This window comes from Scyliorhinus torazame, chromosome 12 (assembly GCF_047496885.1).
Source record: "Scyliorhinus torazame isolate Kashiwa2021f chromosome 12, sScyTor2.1, whole genome shotgun sequence".
NCBI lineage: Eukaryota > Metazoa > Chordata > Chondrichthyes > Carcharhiniformes > Scyliorhinidae > Scyliorhinus > Scyliorhinus torazame.
This window is the reverse complement of record NC_092718.1, coordinates 220,680,520-220,708,386: the sequence shown is the minus strand read 5'-3', so window position 1 is coordinate 220,708,386 and position 27,867 is coordinate 220,680,520. Positions and strand designations below refer to the sequence as shown.

Genomic DNA, 27,867 nt, shown 5'->3' with positions numbered 1-27,867 from the left:
GGATCACTCACTGTGTAACTGTACAGAGTCACTGTTTATTCAGGGTGAGGATCACTCACTGTGTAACACTACAGAGTCACTGTTTATTCAGGGTGAGGGTCACCCACTGTGTAACTGTGCAGAGTCACTGTTTATTCAGGGTGAGGATCACTCACTGTGTAACTGTAAAGAGTCACTGTTTATTCAGGGTGAGGATCACTCACTATGTAACTGTACAGAGTCACTGTTTACTCAGGGTGAGGATCACTCACAGTGTAACTGTACAGAGACACTGTTTATTCAGCAGGGTGAAGATCACTCACTGTGTAACTGTACAGAGTCACTGTTTATTCAGCAGGGTGAGGATCACTCACTGTGTAACTGTACAGAGTCACTGTTTATTCAGCCTGAGGGTCACTCACTGTGTAACTGTACGGAGTCACTGTTTATTCAGCAGGATGAGGATCACTCACTGTGGAACTGTACAGAGTCACTGTTTATTCAGCAGGCTGAGGATCACTCACTGTGTAACTGGACAGAGTCACTGTTTATTCAGGGTGAGGATCACTCACTGTGTAACTGTACAGAGTCCCTGTTTATTCAGCAGGGTGAGGATCACTTACTGTGTAACTGTACAGAGTCACTGTTTATTCAGCAGGGTAAGGATCACTCACTGTGTAACTGTACAGAGTCACTGTTTATTCAGGGGGAGGATCACTCACTGTGTAACAGTTCAGAGTCACGGTTTATTCAGGTGAGGATCACTCACTGTGTAACTGTACAGTCACTGTTTATTCAGCAGGGTGAGGATCACTCACTGTGTAACTGTACAGAGTCACTGTTTATTCAGGGTGAGGATCACTCACTGTGTAACTGTACAGAGTCACTGTTTATTCAGAGTGAGGATCACTCACTCTGTAACTGTAGTCACTGTTTATTCAGCAGGGTGAGGATCACTCACTGTGTAACTGTACAGAGTCACTGTTTACTCAGGGTGAGGATCACTCACAGTGTAACTGTACAGAGACACTGTTTATTCAGCAGGGTGAAGATCACTCACTGTGTAACTGTACAGAGTCACTGTTTATTCAGCAGGGTGAGGATCACTCACTGTCTAACTGTACAGAGTCACTATTTATTCAGCCTGAGGGTCACTCACTGTGTAACTGTACGGAGTCACTGTTTATTCAGCAGGGTGAGGATCACTCACTGTGGAACTGTACAGAGTCACTGTTTATTCAGCAGGCTGAGGATCACTCACTGTGTAACTGGACAGAGTCACTGTTTATTCAGGGTGAGGATCACTCACTGTGTAACTGTACAGAGTCCCTGTTTATTCAGCAGGGTGAGGATCACTCACTGTGTAACTGTACAGAGTCACTGTTTATTCAGCAGGGTAAGGATCACTCACTGTGTAACTGTACAGAGTCACTGTTTATTCAGGGGGAGGATCACTCACTGTGTAACAGTTCAGAGTCACGGTTTATTCAGGTGAGGATCACTCACTGTGTAACTGTACAGAGTCACTGTTTATTCAGCAGGGTGAGGATCACTCACTGTGTAACTGTATAGAGTCACTGTTTATTCAGCAGGGTAAGGATCACTCACTGTGTAACTGTACAGAGTCACTGTTTATTCAGGGTGAGGATCACTCACTGTGTAACTGTACAGAGTCACTGTTTATTCAGAGTGAGGATCACTCACTCTGTAACTGTAGTCACTGTTTATTCAGCAGGGTGAGGATCACTCACTGTGTAACTGTACAGAGTCACTGTTTATTCAGGGTGAGGATCACTCACTGTGTAACTGTACAGAGTCACTGTTTATTCAGGGTGAGGATCACTCACTGTGTAACTGTACAGAGTCAATGTTTATTCAGCAGGGTGAGGATCACTCACTGTGTAACTGTACAGAGTCACTGTTTATTCAGCAGGGTGAGGATCACTCACTGTGTAACTGTACAGAGTCACTGTTTATTCAGCAGGGTGGGGATCACTCACTGTGTAACTGTACAGAGTCACTGTTTATTCAGCAGGGTGAGGGTCACTCACTGTGTCACTGTACAGAGTCACTGTTTATTCAGGGTGAGGATCACTCACTGTGTAACTGTGCAGAGTTACTGTTTATTCAGCAGGGTGAGGGTCACTCTCTGTGTAACTGTGCAGAGTCACTGTTTATTCAGCAGGGTGAGGATCACTCACTGTGTAACTGTACAGAGTCACTGTTTATTCAGGGTGAGGATCACTCACTGTAACTGTACAGAGTCACTGTTTATTCAGGGTGAGGATCACTCACTGTGTAACCGTACAGAGTCACTGTTTATTCAGCAGGGTGAGGATCACTCACTGTGTAACTGTACAGAGTCACTATTTATTCAGGGTGAGGATCACTCACTGTGTAACTGTACAGAGTCACTGTTTATTCAGCAGGGTGAGGATCACTCACTGTGTAACTGTACAGAGTCACTGTTTATTCAGCAGGGTGAGGATCACTCACTGTGTAACTGTACAGAGTCACTGTTTATTCAGCAGGGTGAGGATCACTCACTGTGTAACTGTACAGAGTCACTGTTTATTCAGCAGGGTGGGGATCACTCACTGTGTAACTGTACCGAGTCACTGTTTATTCAGTGTGAGGGTCACTCACTGTGTAACTGTACAGAGTCACTGTTTATTCAGCAGGCTGAGGGTCACTCACTGTGTAACTGTACAGAGTGATTGTTTATTCAGCAGGCTGAGGGTCACTCACTGTGTAACTGTACAGAGTCACTGTTTAGTCAGCAGGTTGAGAATGTCTGCGTAGGTTTTTTAATTTATTTGCGGGTTGCTGACAGACCAGCATTTATTGCCCATCCCTAACTGTCCTCGGGAAGGTGGTTCTGAGCTGCCATCTCGAAAAGCTGCTGCCCCTGTGGTGTAGGTCCACTCTCTGTGCTGTTAGGGAGGGAGTTTTAGGGTGGTGACCCAGCGACAGTGAAGGAACGGCGATATATTTTGAAGTCGGTACAGAATCATCATGCGATTAAGGGCAGCACGGTAGCATTGTGGATAGCACAATTGCTTCACAGCTCCAGGGTCCCAGGTTCGATTCCCGGCTTGGGTCACTGTCTGTGCGGAGTCTGCACATATTCCCCGTGTCTGCGTGGGTTTCATCCGGGTGCTCCAGTTTCCTCCCACAGTTCAAAGATGTGCAGGTTAGGTGGATTGGCCGTGATAAATTGCCCTTTGTGTCCAAAATTGCCCTTAGTGTTGGGTGGGGTTACTGGGTTGTGGGGATAGGGTGGAGGTGTTGACCTTGGGTAGGGTGCTCTTTCCAAGAGCCGGTGCAGACTCGATGGGCCGAATGGCCTCCTTCTGCACTGTACATTCTATGATCTATGATCAGTGTTCAATGGGTTAGTGAATCCTTCTCGACCTTCCAGAACCCACTTTCTCCACATTTATCTCAGCCGTTTTCTGTTGGTTTTGTAGCTGTAACGTCACCTGTTCGGATGGATCCTATGGGATGAAGTGTTCAGCCTGGTGCAGCTGCCTCGGAGCGTCTTGTGACCATGTGACAGGAGAGTGTTTTTTCAGTGAGTAATTCGCACACAATTCCTGGCACCCAGCCGCTGTGGTGAGCCCCCAGTTTCACTCTGGTCTTTACTGTGTCTCAAACATTATTCTGAATTCATTATCAAACCCTCTTTTTGAGATCTCCCTGCGCCTTGGGGAAGTAATGGGACTCTGGGAGTGGCACTGAGGCTCACTCACCTGGAACGTCACTGAGCTGAGCTCGGGGGGCACTCCGCAGAGCACCGCCCAATCAGCATCCGCCACCTGGCCAAATGGAAGGGACAGGATCATTGTCCCACTGGCAGCCCCACCCGGGAACACGGGCATTGCTGTACCAGCCAGGGCGCAACGAGGACCCCTCAGGGTGGAGGCACATTCCGGAGATGAAATGAAATGAAATGAAAATCACTTATTGTCACAAGTAGGCTTCAAATGAAGTTACTGTGAAAAGCCCCTAGTCGCCACATTCCGGCGCCTGTTCGGGGAGGCTGGTACGGGAATTGAACCGTGCTGCTGGCCTGCCTTGGTCTGCTTTCAAAGCCAGCGATTTGGCCCCGTGCTAAACCAGCCCCTGATGTGAGACTTTGAAAAATATTTGTGACCACAGATGCCAGGGAGTCGTAACTTTCAGGACTGGACTGGGGGGATCATTTTTAAAAAAAGTTAGAGTACCCAATACATTTTTTCCAATTAAGGGACAATTTAGCGTGGCCAATCCACCTACCCTGCACATCTTTGGGTTGTGGGGGTGAAACCCACGCAGACACGGGGAGAATGTGCAAACTCCACACGGACAGTGACCCAGAGCCGGGATCGAACCTGGGACCTCGGCGCCGTCAGGCAGCAGTGTTAACCACTGCATGACCGTGCTGCCCCGTGACTGTTGACTGGGTGGGATATTAAAGGGTGTGGGGAGTGAGGGGAGAGTGGGATTAGACTGGGTGGGATATTAAAGGGTGTGGGGAGTGAGGGGGGAGTGGGATTAGACTGGGTGGGATATTAAACGGTGGGGGGAGTGAGGGGGAGAGTGGGATTAGACTGGGTGGGATATTAAAGGGTGTGGGGAGTGAGGGGGGAGTGGGATTAGACTGGGTGGGATATTAAAAGGTGAGGGGAGAGTGGGATTAGACTGGGTGGATATTAAAGGGTGGGGGGAGTGAGGGGGGAGTGGGATTAGACTGGGTGGGATATTAAAGAGTGGGGGGAGTGAGGGGGAGAGTGGGATTAGACTGGGTGGGATATTAAAGGGTGAGGGGAGAGTGGGATTAGACTGGGTGGATATTAAAGGGTGGGGGGAGTGAGGGGGGAGTGGGATTAGACTGGGTGGGATATTAAAGGGTGGGGGGAGTGAGGGGGGAGAGTGGGATTAGACTGGGTGGGATATTAAAGGGTGGGGGGTGTGAGGGGGGAGTGGGATTAGACTGGGTGGGGGGAGTGAGGGGGGAGTGGGATTAGACTGGGTGGGATATTAAAGGGTGTGGGGAGTGAGGGGAGAGTGGGATTAGACTGGGTGGGATATTAAAGGGTGTGGGGAGTGAGGGGGGAGTGGGATTAGACTGGGTGGGATATTAAAGGGTGGGGGGAGTGGGATTAGACTGGGTGGGATTTTAAAGGGTGTGGGGAGTGAGGGGAGAGTGGGATTAGACTGGGTGGGATATTAAAGGGTGCGGGGAGAGTGGGATTAGACTGGGTGTGATATTAAAGGGTGTGGGGAGTGAGGGGAGAGTGGGATTAGACTGGGTGGGATATTAAAGGGTGTGGGGAGTGAGGGGGGAGAGTGGGATTAGACTGGGTGGGATATTAAAGGGTGGGGGGAGTGAGGGGGGAGTGGGATTAGACTGGGTGTGATATTAAAGGGTGGGGGGAGTGAGGGGGGAGAGTGGGATTATACTGGGTGTGATATTAAAGGGTGTGGGGAGTGAGGGGAGAGTGGAATTAGACTGGGTGTGATATTAAAGGGTGTGGGGAGTGAGGGGGGAGAGTGGGATTAGACTGGGTGGGATATTAAAGGGTGTGGGGAGTGAGGGGGGAGAGTGGGATTAGACTGGGTGGGATATTAAAGGGTGTGGGGAGTGAGGGGGGAGAGTGGGATTAGACTGGGTGGGATATTAAAGGGTGTGGGGAGTGAGGGGGAAGTGGGATTAGACTGGGTGTGATATTAAAGGGTGGGGGGAGTGAGGGGGGAGTGGGATTAGACTGGGTGGGATATTAAAGGGTGTGGGGAGTGAGGGGGGAGAGTGGGATTAGACTGGGTGGATATTAACGGGTGTGGGGAGTGAGGGGGGAGTGGGATTAGACTGGGTGGATATTAAAGGGTGTGGGGAGTGAGGGGGGAGAGTGGGATTAGACTGGGTGGGATATTAAAGGGTGCGGGGAGAGTGGGATTAGACTGGGTGTGATATTAAAGGGTGTGGGGAGTGAGGGGGGAGCGTGGGATTAGACTGGGTGGGATATTAAAGGGTGCGGGGAGTGAGGGGAGAGTGGGATTAGACTGGGTGGGATATTAAAGGGTGTGGGGAGTGAGGGGAGAGTGGGATTAGACTGGGTGGGATATTAAAGGGTGTGGGGAGTGAGGGGGGAGCGTGTGATTAGACTGGGTGGGATATTAAAGGGTGCGGGGAGAGTGGGATTAGACTGGGTGTGATATTAAAGGGTGTGGGGAGTGAGGGGGGAGAGTGGGATTAGACTGGGTGGGATATTAAAGGGTGCGGGGAGAGTGGGATTAGACTGGGTGTGATATTAAAGGGTGTGGGGAGTGAGGGGGGAGCGTGGGATTAGACTGGGTGGGATATTAAAGGGTGTGGGGAGTGAGGGGGGAGTGGGATTAGACTGGGTGGGATATTAAAGGGTGAGGGGAGAGTGGGATTAGACTGGGTGGGATATTAAAGGGTGTGGGGAGTGAGGGGGGAGAGTGGGATTAGACTGGGTGACAGATGCCACATCTTTGGCCAATGGTCGGTTTCTGCAAGAAATGTTCTCTGTTCACAACCTGAGTGCAGCGTTGGGATCTTGCTGTGCGTTGCATTGGGCTCTGTCCCTAACTCTGATTGTTTGCTGTTTTTTCAGGTAAAACGGGCGTCCTGATTGCTGTTGTTATGACGAGTCTCCTCGTCCTCCTCTGCATCTTCTGCTGTTGTTGCTGTGGAAACAACAGAAATGCCACCAAGAACAGGTGGGTGATGGAGTTGCGACTTTCCCCCCTGCCTGGGGGGTATTCTGTGTCCAGGACGAGAATCTGGAGGAGGTCACACAGATCTTCCCACAGTCAGGCAGGAAACATTCCCAGATCCCGGGTCATGTGGGATTGTTTCGTTGGCAGCAAGCCAGGGGAAAACAGGTTCAAATCTCTGGGTGTGACATCCTGACAGACCTGAACACTGATAGATAAACAAGTGTTTCAGTCAGCGCTGGGGAACAGAGAAGGATACAGCAATGTTATTCCAAAAACTGGGCTGAGGGATGAATAAAGCTCGTCTGGACCTTAAAACAGGTTCATGTCAGACAGCAAATTCACAGACTCGCCCAGTTCCTCGCAGACACCCAGAGCGAAATGCTTCAGAAACTCTCACAATGATTCTGCAACCCTCCCCAATTCAGCACGACTGTGCTCGATTACCAATCCTGGCATCTATTCTATTGAAATGCAAATTGCACATTAACGCAGTGCAGGAAGAGGCCATCATATCTGATCCACCTCTTTATTAATCTCTTCAATTCCTGTGCCGGTTGCACAGAAACCGACAATTTAGCTGCCTGTGCGGGAAGATCCTGGGAGAAAACTGTGGAATTAAACTAAAATCCCGGATGTTCCAAACAAAAATTCAAACGAGCTTTCCTCTTGATACTGGCTGTGAGTTACTGATATTCCTGACTTTCCCAGTGTCTGGCTGTGAGTTACTGATATTCCTGACTTTCCCAGTGTCTGGCTGTGAGTTACTGATATTCCTGACTTTCCCAGTGTCTGGCTGTGAGTTACTGATATTCCTGACTTTCCCAGTGTCTGGCTGTGAGTTACTGATATTCCTGACTTTCCCAGTGTCTGGCTGTGAGCTACTGATATTCCTGACTTTCCCAGTGTCTGGCTGAGTTACTGATATTCCTGACTTTCCCAGTGTCTGGCTGTGAGTTACTGATATTCCTGACTTTCCCAGTGTCTGGCTGTGAGTTACTGATATTCCTGACTTTCCCAGTGTCTGGCTCAGTTACTGATATTCCTGACTTTCCCAGTGTCTGGCTGAGTTACTGATATTCCTGACTTTCTCCAGTGCCTGGCTGTGAGTTACTGATATTCCTGACTTTCCCATGTTCCTGGCTGTGAGTTACTGATATTCCTGACTTTCCCAGTGTCTGGCTGTGAGTTACTGATATTCCTGACTTTCCCAGTGTCTGGCTGTGAGTTACTGATATTCCTGACTTTCCCAGTGTCTGGCTGTGAGTTACTGATATTCCTGACTTTCCCATGTTACTGGCTGTGAGTTACTGATATTCCTGACTTCCCCAGTGTCTGGCTGTGAGTTACTGATATTCCTGACTTTCCCAGTGTCTGGCTGTGAGTTACTGATATTCCTGACTTTCCCAGTGTCTGGCTGTGAGTTACTGATATTCCTGACTTTCCCATGTTACTGGCTGTGAGTTACTGATATTCCTGACTTTCCCAGTGTCTGGCTGTGAGTTACTGATATTCCTGACTTTCCCAGTGTCTGGCTGTGAGTTACTGATATTCCTGACTTTCCCAGTGTCTGGCTGTGAGTTACTGATATTCCTGACTTTCCCAGTGTCTGGCTGTGAGTTACTGATATTCCTGACTTTCCCAGTGTCTGGCTGTGAGTTACTGATATTCCTGACTTTCCCAGTGTCTGGCTGTGAGTTACTGATATTCCTGACTTTCCCAGTGTCTGGCTGTGAGTTACTGATATTCCTGACTTTCCCAGTGTCTGGCTGTGAGTTACTGATATTCCTGACTTTCCCATGTTCCTGGCTGTGAGTTACTGATATTCCTGACTTTCCCAGTGTCTCACTGTGAGTTACTGAAATTCCTGACTTTCCCAGTGTCTGGCTGTGACTTACTGATATTCCTGACTTTCGCAGTGTCTGGCTGTGAGTTACTGATATTCCTGACTTTCCCAGTGTCTGGCTGTGAGTTACTGATATTCCTGACTTTCCCATGTTCCTGGCTGTGAGTTACTGATATTCCTGACTTTCCCAGTGTCTGGCTGTGAGTTACTGATATTCCTGACTTTCCCAGTGTCTGGCTGTGAGTTACTGATATTCCTGACTTTCCCAGTGTCTGGCTGTGAGTTACTGATATTCCTGACTTTCAAACAACAAAGAACAAAGAACAAAGAACAAAGAAATGTACAGCACAGGAACAGGCCCTTCGGCCCTCCAAGCCCGTGCCGACCATACTGCCCGACTAAACTACAATCTTCTACACTTCCTGGGTCCGTATCCTTCTATTCCCATCCTATTCATATATTTGTCAAGATGCCCCTTAAATGTCCCTATCGTCCCTGCCTCCACTACCTCCTCCGGTAGTGAGTTCCAGGCACCCACTACCCTCTGCGTAAAAAACTTGCCTCGTACATCTACTCTAAACTTTGCCCCTCTCACCTTAAACCTATGCCCCCTAGTAATTGACCCCTCTACCCTGGGGAAAAGCCTCTGACTATCCACTCTGTCTATGCCCCTCATAATTTTGTATACCTCTATCAGGTCGCCCCTCAACCTCCTTCGTTCCAGTGAGAACAAACCGAGTTTATTCAATCGCTCCTCATAGCTTATGCCCTCCATACCAGGCAACATTCTGGTAAATCTCTTCTGCACCCTCTCTAAAGCCTCCACATCCTTCTGGTAGTGTGGCGACCAGAATTGAACACTATACTCCAAGTGTGGCCTAACTAAGGTTCTATACAGCTGCAACATGACTTGCCAATTCTTATACTCAATGCCCCGGCCAATGAAGGCAAGCATGCCGTATGCCTTCTTGACTACCTTCTCCACCTGTGTAGCCCCTTTCAGTGATCTGTGGACCTGTACTCCTAGATCTCTTTGACTTTCAATACTCTTGAGGGTTCTACCATTCACTGTATATTCCCTACCTGCATTAGCCCTTCCAAAATGCATTACCTCACATTTGTCCAGGTTAAACTCCATCTGCCATCTCTCCGCCCAAGTCTCCAGACAATCTAAATCCTGCTGTATCCTCAGACAGTCCTCATCGCTATCCGCAATTCCACCAACCTTTGTGTCGTCTGCAAACTTACTAATCAGACCAGTTACATTTTCCTCCAAATCATTTATATATACTACAAAGAGCAAAGGTCCCAGCACTGATCCCTGTGGAACACCACTGGTCACAGCCCTCCAATTAGAAAAGCATCCCTCCATTGCTACCCTCTGCCTTCTATGGCCTAGCCAGTTCTGTATCCACCTTGCCAGTTCACCCCTGATCCCGTGTGACTTCACCTTTTGTACTAGTCTACCATGAGGGACCTTGTCAAAGGCCTTACTGAAGTCCATATAGACAACATCTACTGCCCTACCTGCATCAATCATCTTAGTGACCTCCTCGAAAAACTCTATCAAGTTAGTGAGACACGACCTCCCCTTCACAAAACCGTGCTGCCTCTCACTAATACGTCCATTTGCTTCCAAATGGGAGTAGATCCTGTCTCGAAGAATTCTCTCCAGTAATTTCCCTACCACTGAAGTAAGGCTCACCGGCCTGTAGTTCCCGGGATTATCCCTGCCACCCTTCTTAAACAGAGGAACAACATTGGCTATTCTCCAGTCCTCCGGGACATCCCCTGAAGACAGCGAGGATCCAAAGATTTCTGTCAAGGCCTCAGCAATTTCCTCTCCAGCCTCCTTCAGTATTCTGGGGTAGATCCCATCCGGCCCTGGGGACTTATCTACCTTAATATTTTTTAAGACACCCAACACCTCGTCTTTTTGGATCACAATGTGACCCAGGCTATCTACACCCCCTTCTCCAGACTCAACATCTACCAATTCCTTCTCTTTGGTGAATACTGATGCAAAGTATTCATTTAGTACCTCGCCCATTTCCTCTGGCTCCACACATAGATTCCCTTGCCTATCCTTCAGTGGGCCAACCCTTTCCCTGGCTACCCTCTTGCTTTTTATGTAAGTGTAAAAAGCCTTGGGATTTTCCTTAACCCTATTTGCCAATGACTTTTCATGACCCCTTCTAGCCCTCCTGACTCCCTGCTTAAGTTCCTTCCTACTTTCCTTATATGCCACACAGGCTTCGTCTGTTCCCAGCCTTTTAGCCCTGACAAATGCCTCCTTTTTCTTTTTGACTGTGACCCCCAGTGTCTGGCTGTGAGTTACTGATATTCCTGACTTTCCCAGTGTCTGGCTGTGAGTTACTGATATTCCTGACTTTCCCAGTGTCTGGCTCAGTTACTGATATTCCTAACTTTCCCAGTGTCTGGCTGAGTTACTGATATTCCTGACTTTCTCCAGTGCCTGGCTGTGAGTTACTGATATTCCTGACTTTCCCATGTTCCTGGCTGTGAGTTACTGATATTCCTGACTTTCCCAGTGTCTGGCTGTGAGTTACTGATATTCCTGACTTTCCCAGTGTCTGGCTGTGAGTTACTGATATTCCTGACTTTCCCAGTGTCTGGCTGTGAGTTACTGATATTCCTGACTTTCCCATGTTACTGGCTGTGAGTTACTGATATTCCTGACTTCCCCAGTGTCTGGCTGTGAGTTACTGATATTCCTGACTTTCCCAGTGTCTGGCTGTGAGTTACTGATATTCCTGACTTTCCCAGTGTCTGGCTGTGAGTTACTGATATTCCTGACTTTCCCATGTTACTGGCTGTGAGTTACTGATATTCCTGACTTTCCCAGTGTCTGGCTGTGAGTTACTGATATTCCTGACTTTCCCAGTGTCTGGCTGTGAGTTACTGATATTCCTGACTTCCCCAGTGTCTGGCTGTGAGTTACTGATATTCCTGACTTTCCCAGTGTCTGGCTGTGAGTTACTGATATTCCTGACTTTCCCAGTGTCTGGCTGTGAGTTACTGATATTCCTGACTTTCCCAGTGTCTGGCTGTGAGTTACTGATATTCCTGACTTTCCCAGTGTCTGGCTGTGAGTTACTGATATTCCTGACTTTCCCATGTTCCTGGCTGTGAGTTACTGATATTCCTGACTTTCCCAGTGTCTGACTGTGAGTTACTGAAATTCCTGACTTTCCCAGTGTCTGGCTGTGACTTACTGATATTCCTGACTTTCGCAGTGTCTGGCTGTGAGTTACTGAAATTCCTGACTTTCCCAGTGTCTGGCTGTGAGTTACTGATATTCCTGACTTTCCCATGTTCCTGGCTGTGAGTTACTGATATTCCTGACTTTCCCAGTGTCTGGCTGTGAGTTACTGATATTCCTGACTTTCCCAGTGTCTGGCTGTGAGTTACTGATATTCCTGACTTTCCCAGTGTCTGGCTGTGAGTTACTGATATTCCTGACTTTCCCAGTGTCTGGCTGTGAGTTACTGATATTGCTGACTTTCCCAGTGTCTGGCTGTGAGTTACTGATATTCCTGACTTTCCCAGTGTCTGGCTGTGAGTTACTGATATTCCTGACTTTCCCATGTTACTGGCTGTGAGTTACTGATATTCTTGACTTTCCCAGTGTCTGGCTGTGAGTTACTGATATTCCTGACTTTCCCAGTGTCTGGCTGTGAGTTACTGATATTCCTGACTTTCCCATGTTCCTGGCTGTGAGTTACTGATATTCCTGACTTTCCCATGTTACTGGCTGTGAGTTACTGATATTCCTGACTTTCCCAGTGTCTGGCTGTGAGTTACTGATATTCCTGACATTCCCAGTGTCTGGCTGTGAGTTACTGATATTCCTGACTTTCCCATGTTCCTGGCTGTGAGTTACTGATATTCCTGACTTTCCCAGTGTCTGGCTGTGAGTTACTGATATTCTTGACTTTCCCAGTGTCTGGCTAAGTTACTGATATTCCTGACTTTCCCAGTGTCTGGCTGAGTTACTGATATTCCTGACTTTCCCAGTGTCTGGCTGTGAGTTACTGATATTCCTGACTTTCCGAGTGTCTGGCTGTGAGTTACTGATATTCCTGACTTTCCCAGTGTCTGGCTGTGAGTTACTGATATTCCTGACTTTCCCAGTGTCTGGCTGTGAGTTACTGATATTCTTGACTTTCCCAGTGTCTGGCTGTGAGTTACTGATATTCCTGACTTTCCCAGTGTCTGGCTGTGAGTTACTGATATTCCTGACTTTCCCAGTGTCTGGCTGTGAGTTACTGATATTCCTGACTTTCCCAGTGTCTGGCTGAGTTACTGATATTCCTGACTTTCCCAGTGTCTGGCTGTGAGTTACTGATATTCCTGACTTTCCCAGTGTCTGGCTGAGTTACTGATATTCCTGACTTTCCCAGTGTCTGGCTGTGAGTTACTGATATTCCTGACTTTCCCAGTGTCTGGCTGTGAGTTACTGATATTCCTGACTTTCCCAGTGTCTGGCTGTGAGTTACTGATATTCTTGACTTTCCCAGTGTCTGGCTGTGAGTTACTGATATTCCTGACTTTCCCAGTGTCTGGCTGTGAGTTACTGATATTCCTGACTTTCCCAGTGTCTGGCTGTGAGTTACTGATATTCCTGACTTTCCCAGTGTCTGGCTGTGAGTTACTGATATTCCTGACTTTCCCCAGTGTCTGGCTGTGAGTTACTGATATTCCTGACTTTCCCAGTGTCTGGCTGTGAGTTACTGATATTCCTGACTTTCCCAGTGTCTGGCTGTGAGTTACTGATATTCCTGACTTTCCCAGTGTCTGGCTGAGTTACTGATATTCCTGACTTCCCCAGTGTCTGGCTGAGTTACTGATATTCCTGACTTCCCCAGTGTCTGGCTGAGTTACTGATATTCCTGACTTTCCCAGTGTCTGGCTGAGTTACTGATATTCCTGACGTTCCCAGTGTCTGGCTGAGTTACTGATATTCCTGACTTCCCCAGTGTCTGGCTGTGAGTTACTGATATTCCTGACTTCCCCAGTGTCTGGCTGTGAGTTACTGATATTCCTGACTTTCCCCAGTGTCTGGCTGTGAGTTACTGATATTCCTGACTTTCCCAGTGTCTGGCTGTGAGTTACTGATATTCCTGACTTTCCCAGTGTCTGGCTGTGAGTTATTGATATTCCTGACTTTCTCAGTGTCTGGCTGTGAGTTACTGATATTCCTGACTTTCCCAGTGTCTGGCTGTGAGTTACTGATATTCCTGACTTTCCCAGTGTCTGGCTGTGAGTTACTGATATTCCTGACTTTCCCAGTGTCTGGCTGTGAGTTACTGATATTCCTGACTTTCCCAGTGTCTGGCTGTGAGTTACTGATATTCCTGACTTTCCCAGTGTCTGGCTGTGAGTTACTGATATTCCTGACTTTCCCAGTGTCTGGCTGTGAGTTACTGATATTCCTGACTTTCCCAGTGTCTGGCTGTGAGTTACTGATATTCCTGACTTTCCCAGTGTCTGGCTGTGAGTTACTGATATTCCTGACTTTCCCAGTGTCTGGCTGTGAGTTACTGATATTCCTGACTTTCCCATGTTCCTGGCTGTGAGTTACTGATATTCCTGACTTTCCCAGTGTCTGACTGTGAGTTACTGAAATTCCTGACTTTCCCAGTGTCTGGCTGTGACTTACTGATATTCCTGACTTTCGCAGTGTCTGGCTGTGAGTTACTGATATTCCTGACTTTCCCAGTGTCTGGCTGTGAGTTACTGATATTCCTGACTTTCCCATGTTCCTGGCTGTGAGTTACTGATATTCCTGACTTTCCCAGTGTCTGGCTGTGAGTTACTGATATTCCTGACTTTCCCAGTGTCTGGCTGTGAGTTACTGATATTCCTGACTTTCCCAGTGTCTGGCTGTGAGTTACTGATATTCCTGACTTTCCCAGTGTCTGGCTGTGAGTTACTGATATTCCTGACTTTCCCAGTGTCTGGCTGTGAGTTACTGATATTCCTGACTTTCCCAGTGTCTGGCTGTGAGTTACTGATATTCCTGACTTTCCCATGTTACTGGCTGTGAGTTACTGATATTCTTGACTTTCCCAGTGTCTGGCTGTGAGTTACTGATATTCCTGACTTTCCCAGTGTCTGGCTGTGAGTTACTGATATTCCTGACTTTCCCATGTTCCTGGCTGTGAGTTACTGATATTCCTGACTTTCCCATGTTCCTGGCTGTGAGTTACTGATATTCCTGACTTTCCCATGTTCCTGGCTGTGAGTTACTGATATTCCTGACTTTCCCATGTTACTGGCTGTGATTTACTGATATTCCTGACTTTCCCAGTGTCTGGCTGTGAGTTACTGATATTCCTGACTTTCCCATGTTCCTGGCTGTGAGTTACTGATATTCCTGACTTTCCCAGTGTCTGGCTGTGAGTTACTGATATTCTTGACTTTCCCAGTGTCTGGCTGAGTTACTGATATTCCTGACTTTCCCAGTGTCTGGCTGTGAGTTACTGATATTCCTGACTTTCCCAGTGTCTGGCTGTGAGTTACTGATATTCTTGACTTTCCCAGTGTCTGGCTGTGAGTTACTGATATTCCTGACTTTCCCAGTGTCTGGCTGTGAGTTACTGATATTCCTGACTTTCCGAGTGTCTGGCTGTGAGTTACTGATATTCCTGACTTTCCCAGTGTCTGGCTGTGAGTTACTGATATTCCTGACTTTCCCAGTGTCTGGCTGTGAGTTACTGATATTCTTGACTTTCCCAGTGTCTGGCTGTGAGTTACTGATATTCCTGACTTTCCCAGTGTCTGGCTGTGAGTTACTGATATTCCTGACTTTCCCAGTGTCTGGCTGTGAGTTACTGATATTCCTGACTTTCCCAGTGTCTGGCTGTGAGTTACTGATATTCTTGACTTTCCCAGTGTCTGGCTGTGAGTTACTGATATTCCTGACTTTCCCAGTGTCTGGCTGTGAGTTACTGATATTCCTGACTTTCCCAGTGTCTGGCTGAGTTACTGATATTCCTGACTTTCCCAGTGTCTGGCTGTGAGTTACTGATATTCCTGACTTTCCCAGTGTCTGGCTGTGAGTTACTGATATTCCTGACTTTCCCAGTGTCTGGCTGTGAGTTACTGATATTCCTGACTTTCCCAGTGTCTGGCTGTGAGTTACTGATATTCCTGACTTTCCCCAGTGTCTGGCTGTGAGTTACTGATATTCCTGACTTTCCCAGTGTCTGGCTGTGAGTTACTGATATTCCTGACTTTCCCAGTGTCTGGCTGTGAGTTACTGATATTCCTGACTTTCCCAGTGTCTGGCTGAGTTACTGATATTCCTGACTTCCCCAGTGTCTGGCTGAGTTACTGATATTCCTGACTTCCCCAGTGTCTGGCTGAGTTACTGATATTCCTGACTTTCCCAGTGTCTGGCTGAGTTACTGATATTCCTGACTTCCCCAGTGTCTGGCTGTGAGTTACTGATATTACTGACTTCCCCAGTGTCTGGCTGTGAGTTACTGATATTCCTGACTTTCCCCAGTGTCTGGCTGTGAGTTACTGATATTCCTGACTTTCCCAGTGTCTGGCTGTGAGTTACTGATATTCCTGACTTTCCCAGTGTCTGGCTGTGAGTTACTGATATTCCTGACTTTCTCAGTGTCTGGCTGTGAGTTACTGATATTCCTGACTTTCCCAGTGTCTGGCTGTGAGTTACTGATATTCCTGACTTTCCCAGTGTCTGGCTGTGAGTTACTGATATTCCTGACTTTCCCAGTGTCTGGCTGTGAGTTCCTGATATTCCTGACTTTCCCAGTGTCTGGCTGTGCGTTACTGATATTCCTGACTTTCCCAGTGTCTGGCTGTGAGTTACTGATATTCCTGACTTTCCCAGTGTCTGGCTGTGAGTTACTGATATTCTTGACTTTCCCAGTGTCTGGCTGTGAGTTACTGATATTCCTGACTTTCCCAGTGTCTGGCTGTGAGTTACTGATATTCCTGACTTTCCCAGTGTCTGGCTGTGAGTTACTGATATTCCTGACTTTCCCAGTGTCTGGCTGTGAGTTACTGATATTCCTGACTTTCCCCAGTGTCTGGCTGTGAGTTACTGATATTCCTGACTTTCCCAGTGTCTGGCTGTGAGTTACTGATATTCCTGACTTTCCCAGTGTCTGGCTGTGAGTTACTGATATTCCTGACTTTCCCAGTGTCTGGCTGAGTTACTGATATTCCTGACTTCCCCAGTGTCTGGCTGAGTTACTGATATTCCTGACTTCCCCAGTGTCTGGCTGAGTTACTGATATTCCTGACTTTCCCAGTGTCTGGCTGAGTTACTGATATTCCTGACGTTCCCAGTGTCTGGCTGAGTTACTGATATTCCTGACTTCCCCAGTGTCTGGCTGTGAGTTACTGATATTCCTGACTTCCCCAGTGTCTGGCTGTGAGTTACTGATATTCCTGACTTTCCCCAGTGTCTGGCTGTGAGTTACTGATATTCCTGACTTTCCCAGTGTCTGGCTGTGAGTTACTGATATTCCTGACTTTCCCAGTGTCTGGCTGTGAGTTACTGATATTCCTGACTTTCTCAGTGTCTGGCTGTGAGTTACTGATATTCCTGACTTTCCCAGTGTCTGGCTGTGAGTTACTGATATTCCTGACTTTCCCAGTGTCTGGCTGTGAGTTACTGATATTCCTGACTTTCCCAGTGTCTGGCTGTGAGTTACTGATATTCCTGACTTTCCCAGTGTCTGGCTGTGAGTTACTGATATTCCTGACTTTCCCAGTGTCTGGCTGTGAGTTACTGATATTCCTAACTTTCCCAGTGTCTGGCTGTGAGTTACTGATATTCCTGACTTTCCCAGTGTCTGGCTGTGAGTTACTGATATTCCTGACTTTCCCAGTGTCTGGCTGTGAGTTACTGATATTCCTGACTTTCCCAGTGTCTGGCTGTGAGTTACTGATATTCCTGACTTTCCCAGTGTCTGGCTGTGAGTTACTGATATTCCTGACTTTCCCAGTGTCTGGCTGTGAGTTACTGATATTCCTGACTTTCCCCAGTGTCTGGCTGTGAGTTACTGATATTCCTGACTTTCCCAGTGTCTGGCTGTGAGTTACTGATATTCCTGACTTTCCCAGTGTCTGGCTGTGAGTTACTGATATTCCTGACTTTCCCAGTGTCTGGCTGAGTTACTGATATTCCTGACTTCCCCAGTGTCTGGCTGAGTTACTGATATTCCTGACTTCCCCAGTGTCTGGCTGAGTTACTGATATTCCTGACTTTCCCAGTGTCTGGCTGAGTTACTGATATTCCTGACTTCCCCAGTGTCTGGCTGTGAGTTACTGATATTACTGACTTCCCCAGTGTCTGGCTGTGAGTTACTGATATTCCTGACTTTCCCCAGTGTCTGGCTGTGAGTTACTGATATTCCTGACTTTCCCAGTGTCTGGCTGTGAGTTACTGATATTCCTGACTTTCCCAGTGTCTGGCTGTGAGTTACTGATATTCCTGACTTTCTCAGTGTCTGGCTGTGAGTTACTGATATTCCTGACTTTCCCAGTGTCTGGCTGTGAGTTACTGATATTCCTGACTTTCCCAGTGTCTGGCTGTGAGTTACTGATATTCCTGACTTTCCCAGTGTCTGGCTGTGAGTTCCTGATATTCCTGACTTTCCCAGTGTCTGGCTGTGCGTTACTGATATTCCTGACTTTCCCAGTGTCTGGCTGTGAGTTACTGATATTCCTGACTTTCCCAGTGTCTGGCTGTGAGTTACTGATATTCTTGACTTTCCCAGTGTCTGGCTGTGAGTTACTGATATTCCTGACTTTCCCAGTGTCTGGCTGTGAGTTACTGATATTCCTGACTTTCCCAGTGTCTGGCTGTGAGTTACTGATATTCCTGACTTTCCCAGTGTCTGGCTGTGAGTTACTGATATTCCTGACTTTCCCCAGTGTCTGGCTGTGAGTTACTGATATTCCTGACTTTCCCAGTGTCTGGCTGTGAGTTACTGATATTCCTGACTTTCCCAGTGTCTGGCTGTGAGTTACTGATATTCCTGACTTTCCCAGTGTCTGGCTGAGTTACTGATATTCCTGACTTCCCCAGTGTCTGGCTGAGTTACTGATATTCCTGACTTCCCCAGTGTCTGGCTGAGTTACTGATATTCCTGACTTTCCCAGTGTCTGGCTGAGTTACTGATATTCCTGACGTTCCCAGTGTCTGGCTGAGTTACTGATATTCCTGACTTCCCCAGTGTCTGGCTGTGAGTTACTGATATTCCTGACTTCCCCAGTGTCTGGCTGTGAGTTACTGATATTCCTGACTTTCCCCAGTGTCTGGCTGTGAGTTACTGATATTCCTGACTTTCCCAGTGTCTGGCTGTGAGTTACTGATATTCCTGACTTTCCCAGTGTCTGGCTGTGAGTTACTGATATTCCTGACTTTCTCAGTGTCTGGCTGTGAGTTACTGATATTCCTGACTTTCCCAGTGTCTGGCTGTGAGTTACTGATATTCCTGACTTTCCCAGTGTCTGGCTGTGAGTTACTGATATTCCTGACTTTCCCAGTGTCTGGCTGTGAGTTACTGATATTCCTGACTTTCCCAGTGTCTGGCTGTGAGTTACTGATATTCCTGACTTTCCCAGTGTCTGGCTGTGAGTTACTGATATTCCTAACTTTCCCAGTGTCTGGCTGTGAGTTACTGATATTCCTGACTTTCCCAGTGTCTGGCTGTGAGTTACTGATATTCCTGACTTTCCCAGTGTCTGGCTGTGAGTTACTGATATTCCTGACTTTCCCAGTGTCTGGCTGTGAGTTACTGATATTCCTGACTTTCCCAGTGTCTGGCTGTGAGTTACTGATATTCCTGACTTTCCCAGTGTCTGGCTGTGAGTTACTGATATTCCTGACTTTCCCATGTTCCTGGCTGTGAGTTACTGATATTCCTGACTTTCCCAGTGTCTGACTGTGAGTTACTGAAATTCCTGACTTTCCCAGTGTCTGGCTGTGACTTACTGATATTCCTGACTTTCCCAGTGTCTGGCTGTGAGTTACTGATATTCCTGACTTTCCCAGTGTCTGGCTGTGAGTTACTGATATTCCTGACTTTCCCAGTGTCTGGCTGTGAGTTACTGATATTCCTGACTTTCCCAGTGTCTGGCTGTGAGTTACTGATATTCCTGACTTTCCCATGTTACTGGCTGTGAGTTACTGATATTCTTGACTTTCCCAGTGTCTGGCTGTGAGTTACTGATATTCCTGACTTTCCCAGTGTCTGGCTGTGAGTTACTGATATTACTGACTTTCCCATGTTCCTGGCTGTGAGTTACTGATATTCCTGACTTTCCCATGTTCCTGGCTGTGAGTTACTGATATTCCTGACTTTCCCATGTTCCTGGCTGTGAGTTGCTGATATTCCTGACTTTCCCATGTTACTGGCTGTGATTTACTGATATTCCTGACTTTCCCAGTGTCTGGCTGTGAGTTACTGATATTCCTGACTTTCCCAGTGTCTGGCTGTGAGTTACTGATATTCCTGACTTTCCCATGTTCCTGGCTGTGAGTTACTGATATTCCTGACTTTCCCAGTGTCTGGCTGTGAGTTACTGATATTATTGACTTTCCCAGTGTCTGGCTGAGTTACTGATATTCCTGACTTTCCCAGTGTCTGGCTGTGAGTTACTTATATTCCTGACTTTCCCAGTGTCTGGCTGTGAGTTACTGATATTCTTGACTTTCCCAGTGTCTGGCTGTGAGTTACTGATATTCCTGACTTTCCCAGTGTCTGGCTGTGAGTTACTGATATTCCTGACTTTCCGAGTGTCTGGCTGTGAGTTACTGATATTCCTGACTTCCCCAGTGTCAGGCTGTGAGTTACTGATATTCCTGACTTTCCCAGTGTCTGGCTGTGAGTTACTGATATTCTTGACTTTCCCAGTGTCTGGCTGTGAGTTACTGATATTCCTGACTTTCCCAGTGTCTGGCTGTGAGTTACTGATATTCCTGACTTTCCCAGTGTCTGGCTGTGAGTTACTGATATTCCTGACTTTCCCAGTGTCTGGCTGTGAGTTACTGATATTCTTGACTTTCCCAGTGTCTGGCTGTGAGTTACTGATATTCCTGACTTTCCCAGTGTCTGGCTGTGAGTTACTGATATTCCTGACTTTCCCAGTGTCTGGCTGTGAGTTACTGATATTCCTGACTTTCCCAGTGTCTGGCTGAGTTACTGATATTCCTGACTTTCCCAGTGTCTGGCTGTGAGTTACTGATATTCCTGACTTTCCCAGTGTCTGGCTGTGAGTTACTGATATTCCTGACTTTCCCAGTGTCTGACTGTGAGTTACTGATATTCCTGACTTTCCCAGTGTCTGGCTGTGAGTTACTGATATTCCTGACTTTCCCCAGTGTCTGGCTGTGAGTTACTGATATTCCTGACTTTCCCAGTGTCTGGCTGTGAGTTACTGATAATCCTGACTTTCCCAGTGTCTGGCTGTGAGTTACTGATATTCCTGACTTTCCCAGTGTCTGGCTGAGTTACTGATATTCCTGACTTCCCCAGTGTCTGGCTGAGTTACTGATATTCCTGACTTCCCCAGTGTCTGGCTGAGTTACTGATATTCCTGACTTTCCCAGTGTCTGGCTGAGTTACTGATATTCCTGACGTTCCCAGTGTCTGGCTGAGTTACTGATATTCCTGACTTCCCCAGTGTCTGGCTGTGAGTTACTGATATTACAGACTTCCCCAGTGTCTGGCTGTGAGTTACTGATATTCCTGACTTTCCCCAGTGTCTGGCTGTGAGTTACTGATATTCCTGACTTTCCCAGTGTCTGGCTGTGAGTTACTGATATTCCTGACTTTCCCAGTGTCTGGCTGTGAGTTACTGATATTCCTGACTTTCTCAGTGTCTGGCTGTGAGTTACTGATATTCCTGACTTTCCCAGTGTCTGGCTGTGAGTTACTGATATTCCTGACTTTCCCAGTGTCTGGCTGTGAGTTACTGATATTCCTGACTTTCCCAGTGTCTGGCTGTGAGTTCCTGATATTCCTGACTTTCCCAGTGTCTGGCTGTGCGTTACTGATATTCCTGACTTTCCCAGTGTCTGGCTGTGAGTTACTGATATTCCTGACTTTCCCAGTGTCTGGCTGTGAGTTACTGATATTCCTGACTTTCCCAGTGTCTGGCTGTGAGTTACTGATATTCTTGACTTTCCCAGTGTCTGGCTGTGAGTTACTGATATTCCTGACTTTCCCAGTGTCTGGCTGTGAGTTACTGATATTCCTGACTTTCCCAGTGTCTGGCTGTGAGTTACTGATATTCCTGACTTTCCCAGTGTCTGGCTGAGTTACTGATATTCCTGACTTTCCCAGTGTCTGGCTGTGAGTTACTGATATTCCTGACTTTCCCAGTGTCTGGCTGTGAGTTACTGATATTCCTGACTTTCCCAGTGTCTGGCTGTGAGTTACTGATATTCCTGACTTTCCCAGTGTCTGGCTGTGAGTTACTGATATTCCTGACTTTCCCCAGTGTCTGGCTGTGAGTTACTGATATTCCTGACTTTCCCAGTGTCTGGCTGTGAGTTACTGATATTCCTGACTTTCCCAGTGTCTGGCTGAGTTACTGATATTCCTGACTTCCCCAGTGTCTGGCTGAGTTACTGATATTCCTGACTTCCCCAGTGTCTGGCTGAGTTACTGATATTCCTGAGTTTCCCAGTGTCTGGCTGAGTTACTGATATTCCTGACGTTCCCAGTGTCTGGCTGAGTTACTGATATTCCTGACTTCCCCAGTGTCTGGCTGTGAGTTACTGATATCCCTGACTTCCCCAGTGTCTGGCTGTGAGTTACTGATATTCCTGACTTTCCCCAGTGTCTGGCTGTGAGTTACTGATATTCCTGATTTTCCCAGTGTCTGGCTGTGAGTTACTGATATTCCTGACTTTCCCAGTGTCTGGCTGTGAGTTACTGATATTCCTGACTTTCTCAGTGTCTGGCTGTGAGTTACTGATATTCCTGACTTTCCCAGTGTCTGGCTGTGAGTTACTGATATTCCTGACTTTCCCAGTGTCTGGCTGTGAGTTACTGATATTCCTGACTTTCCCAGTGTCTGGCTGTGAGTTACTGATATTCCTGACTTTCCCATGTTCCTGGCTGTGAGTTACTGATATTCCTGACTTTCCCAGTGTCTGACTGTGAGTTACTGAAATTCCTGACTTTCCCAGTGTCTGGCTGTGAGTTACTGATATTCCTGACTTTCCCAGTGTCTGGCTGAGTTACTGATATTCCTGACTTTCCCAGTGTCTGGCTGTGAGTTACTGATATTCCTGACTTTCCCATGTTCCTGGCTGTGAGTTACTGATATTCCTGACTTTCCCAGTGTCTGACTGTGAGTTACTGAAATTCCTGACTTCCCCAGTGTCTGGCTGAGTTACTGATATTCCTGACTTTCCCAGTGTCTGGCTGAGTTACTGATATTCCTGACGTTCCCAGTGTCTGGCTGAGTTACTGATATTCCTGACTTCCCCAGTGTCTGGCTGTGAGTTACTGATATTCCTGACTTCCCCAGTGTCTGGCTGTGAGTTACTGATATTCCTGACTTTCCCCAGTGTCTGGCTGTGAGTTACTGATATTCCTGACTTTCCCAGTGTCTGGCTGTGAGTTACTGATATTCCTGACTTTCCCAGTGTCTGGCTGTGAGTTACTGATATTCCTGACTTTCTCAGTGTCTGGCTGTGAGTTACTGATATTCCTGACTTTCCCAGTGTCTGGCTGTGAGTTACTGATATTCCTGACTTTCCCAGTGTCTGGCTGTGAGTTACTGATATTCCTGACTTTCCCAGTGTCTGGCTGTGAGTTACTGATATTCCTGACTTTCCCAGTGTCTGGCTGTGAGTTACTGATATTCCTGACTTTCCCAGTGTCTGGCTGTGAGTTACTGATATTCCTGACTTTCCCAGTGTCTGGCTGTGAGTTACTGATATTCCTGACTTTCCCAGTGTCTGGCTGTGAGTTACTGATATTCCTGACTTTCCCAGTGTCTGGCTGTGAGTTACTGATATTCCTGACTTTCCCAGTGTCTGGCTGTGAGTTACTGATATTCCTGACTTTCCCATGTTCCTGGCTGTGAGTTACTGATATTCCTGACTTTCCCAGTGTCTGACTGTGAGTTACTGAAATTCCTGACTTTCCCAGTGTCTGGCTGTGACTTACTGATATTCCTGACTTTCGCAGTGTCTGGCTGTGAGTTACTGATATTCCTGACTTTCCCAGTGTCTGGCTGTGAGTTACTGATATTCCTGACTTTCCCATGTTCCTGGCTGTGAGTTACTGATATTCCTGACTTTCCCAGTGTCTGGCTGTGAGTTACTGATATTCCTGACTTTCCCAGTGTCTGGCTGTGAGTTACTGATATTCCTGACTTTCCCAGTGTCTGGCTGTGAGTTACTGATATTCCTGACTTTCCCAGTGTCTGGCTGTGAGTTACTGATATTCCTGACTTTCCCAGTGTCTGGCTGTGAGTTACTGATATTCCTGACTTTCCCAGTGTCTGGCTGTGAGTTACTGATATTCCTGACTTTCCCATGTTACTGGCTGTGAGTTACTGATATTCTTGACTTTCCCAGTGTCTGGCTGTGAGTTACTGATATTCCTGACTTTCCCAGTGTCTGGCTGTGAGTTACTGATATTCCTGACTTTCCCATGTTCCTGGCTGTGAGTTACTGATATTCCTGACTTTCCCATGTTCCTGGCTGTGAGTTACTGATATTCCTGACTTTCCCATGTTCCTGGCTGTGAGTTACTGATATTCCTGACTTTCCCATGTTACTGGCTGTGATTTACTGATATTCCTGACTTTCCCAGTGTCTGGCTGTGAGTTACTGATATTCCTGACTTTCCCATGTTCCTGGCTGTGAGTTACTGATATTCCTGACTTTCCCAGTGTCTGGCTGTGAGTTACTGATATTCTTGACTTTCCCAGTGTCTGGCTGAGTTACTGATATTCCTGACTTTCCCAGTGTCTGGCTGTGAGTTACTGATATTCCTGACTTTCCCAGTGTCTGGCTGTGAGTTACTGATATTCTTGACTTTCCCAGTGTCTGGCTGTGAGTTACTGATATTCCTGACTTTCCCAGTGTCTGGCTGTGAGTTACTGATATTCCTGACTTTCCGAGTGTCTGGCTGTGAGTTACTGATATTCCTGACTTTCCCAGTGTCTGGCTGTGAGTTACTGATATTCCTGACTTTCCCAGTGTCTGGCTGTGAGTTACTGATATTCTTGACTTTCCCAGTGTCTGGCTGTGAGTTACTGATATTCCTGACTTTCCCAGTGTCTGGCTGTGAGTTACTGATATTCCTGACTTTCCCAGTGTCTGGCTGTGAGTTACTGATATTCCTGACTTTCCCAGTGTCTGGCTGTGAGTTACTGATATTCTTGACTTTCCCAGTGTCTGGCTGTGAGTTACTGATATTCCTGACTTTCCCAGTGTCTGGCTGTGAGTTACTGATATTCCTGACTTTCCCAGTGTCTGGCTGAGTTACTGATATTCCTGACTTTCCCAGTGTCTGGCTGTGAGTTACTGATATTCCTGACTTTCCCAGTGTCTGGCTGTGAGTTACTGATATTCCTGACTTTCCCAGTGTCTGGCTGTGAGTTACTGATATTCCTGACTTTCCCAGTGTCTGGCTGTGAGTTACTGATATTCCTGACTTTCCCCAGTGTCTGGCTGTGAGTTACTGATATTCCTGACTTTCCCAGTGTCTGGCTGTGAGTTACTGATATTCCTGACTTTCCCAGTGTCTGGCTGTGAGTTACTGATATTCCTGACTTTCCCAGTGTCTGGCTGAGTTACTGATATTCCTGACTTCCCCAGTGTCTGGCTGAGTTACTGATATTCCTGACTTCCCCAGTGTCTGGCTGAGTTACTGATATTCCTGACTTTCCCAGTGTCTGGCTGAGTTACTGATATTCCTGACTTCCCCAGTGTCTGGCTGTGAGTTACTGATATTACTGACTTCCCCAGTGTCTGGCTGTGAGTTACTGATATTCCTGACTTTCCCCAGTGTCTGGCTGTGAGTTACTGATATTCCTGACTTTCCCAGTGTCTGGCTGTGAGTTACTGATATTCCTGACTTTCCCAGTGTCTGGCTGTGAGTTACTGATATTCCTGACTTTCTCAGTGTCTGGCTGTGAGTTACTGATATTCCTGACTTTCCCAGTGTCTGGCTGTGAGTTACTGATATTCCTGACTTTCCCAGTGTCTGGCTGTGAGTTACTGATATTCCTGACTTTCCCAGTGTCTGGCTGTGAGTTCCTGATATTCCTGACTTTCCCAGTGTCTGGCTGTGCGTTACTGATATTCCTGACTTTCCCAGTGTCTGGCTGTGAGTTACTGATATTCCTGACTTTCCCAGTGTCTGGCTGTGAGTTACTGATATTCTTGACTTTCCCAGTGTCTGGCTGTGAGTTACTGATATTCCTGACTTTCCCAGTGTCTGGCTGTGAGTTACTGATATTCCTGACTTTCCCAGTGTCTGGCTGTGAGTTACTGATATTCCTGACTTTCCCAGTGTCTGGCTGTGAGTTACTGATATTCCTGACTTTCCCCAGTGTCTGGCTGTGAGTTACTGATATTCCTGACTTTCCCAGTGTCTGGCTGTGAGTTACTGATATTCCTGACTTTCCCAGTGTCTGGCTGTGAGTTACTGATATTCCTGACTTTCCCAGTGTCTGGCTGAGTTACTGATATTCCTGACTTCCCCAGTGTCTGGCTGAGTTACTGATATTCCTGACTTCCCCAGTGTCTGGCTGAGTTACTGATATTCCTGACTTTCCCAGTGTCTGGCTGAGTTACTGATATTCCTGACGTTCCCAGTGTCTGGCTGAGTTACTGATATTCCTGACTTCCCCAGTGTCTGGCTGTGAGTTACTGATATTCCTGACTTCCCCAGTGTCTGGCTGTGAGTTACTGATATTCCTGACTTTCCCCAGTGTCTGGCTGTGAGTTACTGATATTCCTGACTTTCCCAGTGTCTGGCTGTGAGTTACTGATATTCCTGACTTTCCCAGTGTCTGGCTGTGAGTTACTGATATTCCTGACTTTCTCAGTGTCTGGCTGTGAGTTACTGATATTCCTGACTTTCCCAGTGTCTGGCTGTGAGTTACTGATATTCCTGACTTTCCCAGTGTCTGGCTGTGAGTTACTGATATTCCTGACTTTCCCAGTGTCTGGCTGTGAGTTACTGATATTCCTGACTTTCCCAGTGTCTGGCTGTGAGTTACTGATATTCCTGACTTTCCCAGTGTCTGGCTGTGAGTTACTGATATTCCTAACTTTCCCAGTGTCTGGCTGTGAGTTACTGATATTCCTGACTTTCCCAGTGTCTGGCTGTGAGTTACTGATATTCCTGACTTTCCCAGTGTCTGGCTGTGAGTTACTGATATTCCTGACTTTCCCAGTGTCTGGCTGTGAGTTACTGATATTCCTGACTTTCCCAGTGTCTGGCTGTGAGTTACTGATATTCCTGACTTTCCCAGTGTCTGGCTGTGAGTTACTGATATTCCTGACTTTCCCATGTTCCTGGCTGTGAGTTACTGATATTCCTGACTTTCCCAGTGTCTGACTGTGAGTTACTGAAATTCCTGACTTTCCCAGTGTCTGGCTGTGACTTACTGATATTCCTGACTTTCCCAGTGTCTGGCTGTGAGTTACTGATATTCCTGACTTTCCCAGTGTCTGGCTGTGAGTTACTGATATTCCTGACTTTCCCAGTGTCTGGCTGTGAGTTACTGATATTCCTGACTTTCCCAGTGTCTGGCTGTGAGTTACTGATATTCCTGACTTTCCCATGTTACTGGCTGTGAGTTACTGATATTCTTGACTTTCCCAGTGTCTGGCTGTGAGTTACTGATATTCCTGACTTTCCCAGTGTCTGGCTGTGAGTTACTGATATTACTGACTTTCCCATGTTCCTGGCTGTGAGTTACTGATATTCCTGACTTTCCCATGTTCCTGGCTGTGAGTTACTGATATTCCTGACTTTCCCATGTTCCTGGCTGTGAGTTGCTGATATTCCTGACTTTCCCATGTTACTGGCTGTGATTTACTGATATTCCTGACTTTCCCAGTGTCTGGCTGTGAGTTACTGATATTCCTGACTTTCCCAGTGTCTGGCTGTGAGTTACTGATATTCCTGACTTTCCCATGTTCCTGGCTGTGAGTTACTGATATTCCTGACTTTCCCAGTGTCTGGCTGTGAGTTACTGATATTATTGACTTTCCCAGTGTCTGGCTGAGTTACTGATATTCCTGACTTTCCCAGTGTCTGGCTGTGAGT

The 27,867-nt window shown here is 47.1% G+C and overlaps 1 protein-coding gene across 1 annotated transcript in view; it reads left to right on the top strand.

Annotated features, from left to right (window-relative positions):
* Positions 1 to 27,867, top strand: part of LOC140387130 (scavenger receptor class F member 2-like) — a 269,752-nt gene that overhangs the window by 31,115 nt on the left and 210,770 nt on the right. Inside the window, exons 5-6 of the mRNA XM_072470141.1 lie at positions 3,450 to 3,553; positions 6,600 to 6,705. Of these exons, the coding sequence (XP_072326242.1) occupies positions 3,450 to 3,553; positions 6,600 to 6,705 (210 nt within the window). The remainder of the gene's footprint in view (positions 1 to 3,449; positions 3,554 to 6,599; positions 6,706 to 27,867) is intronic.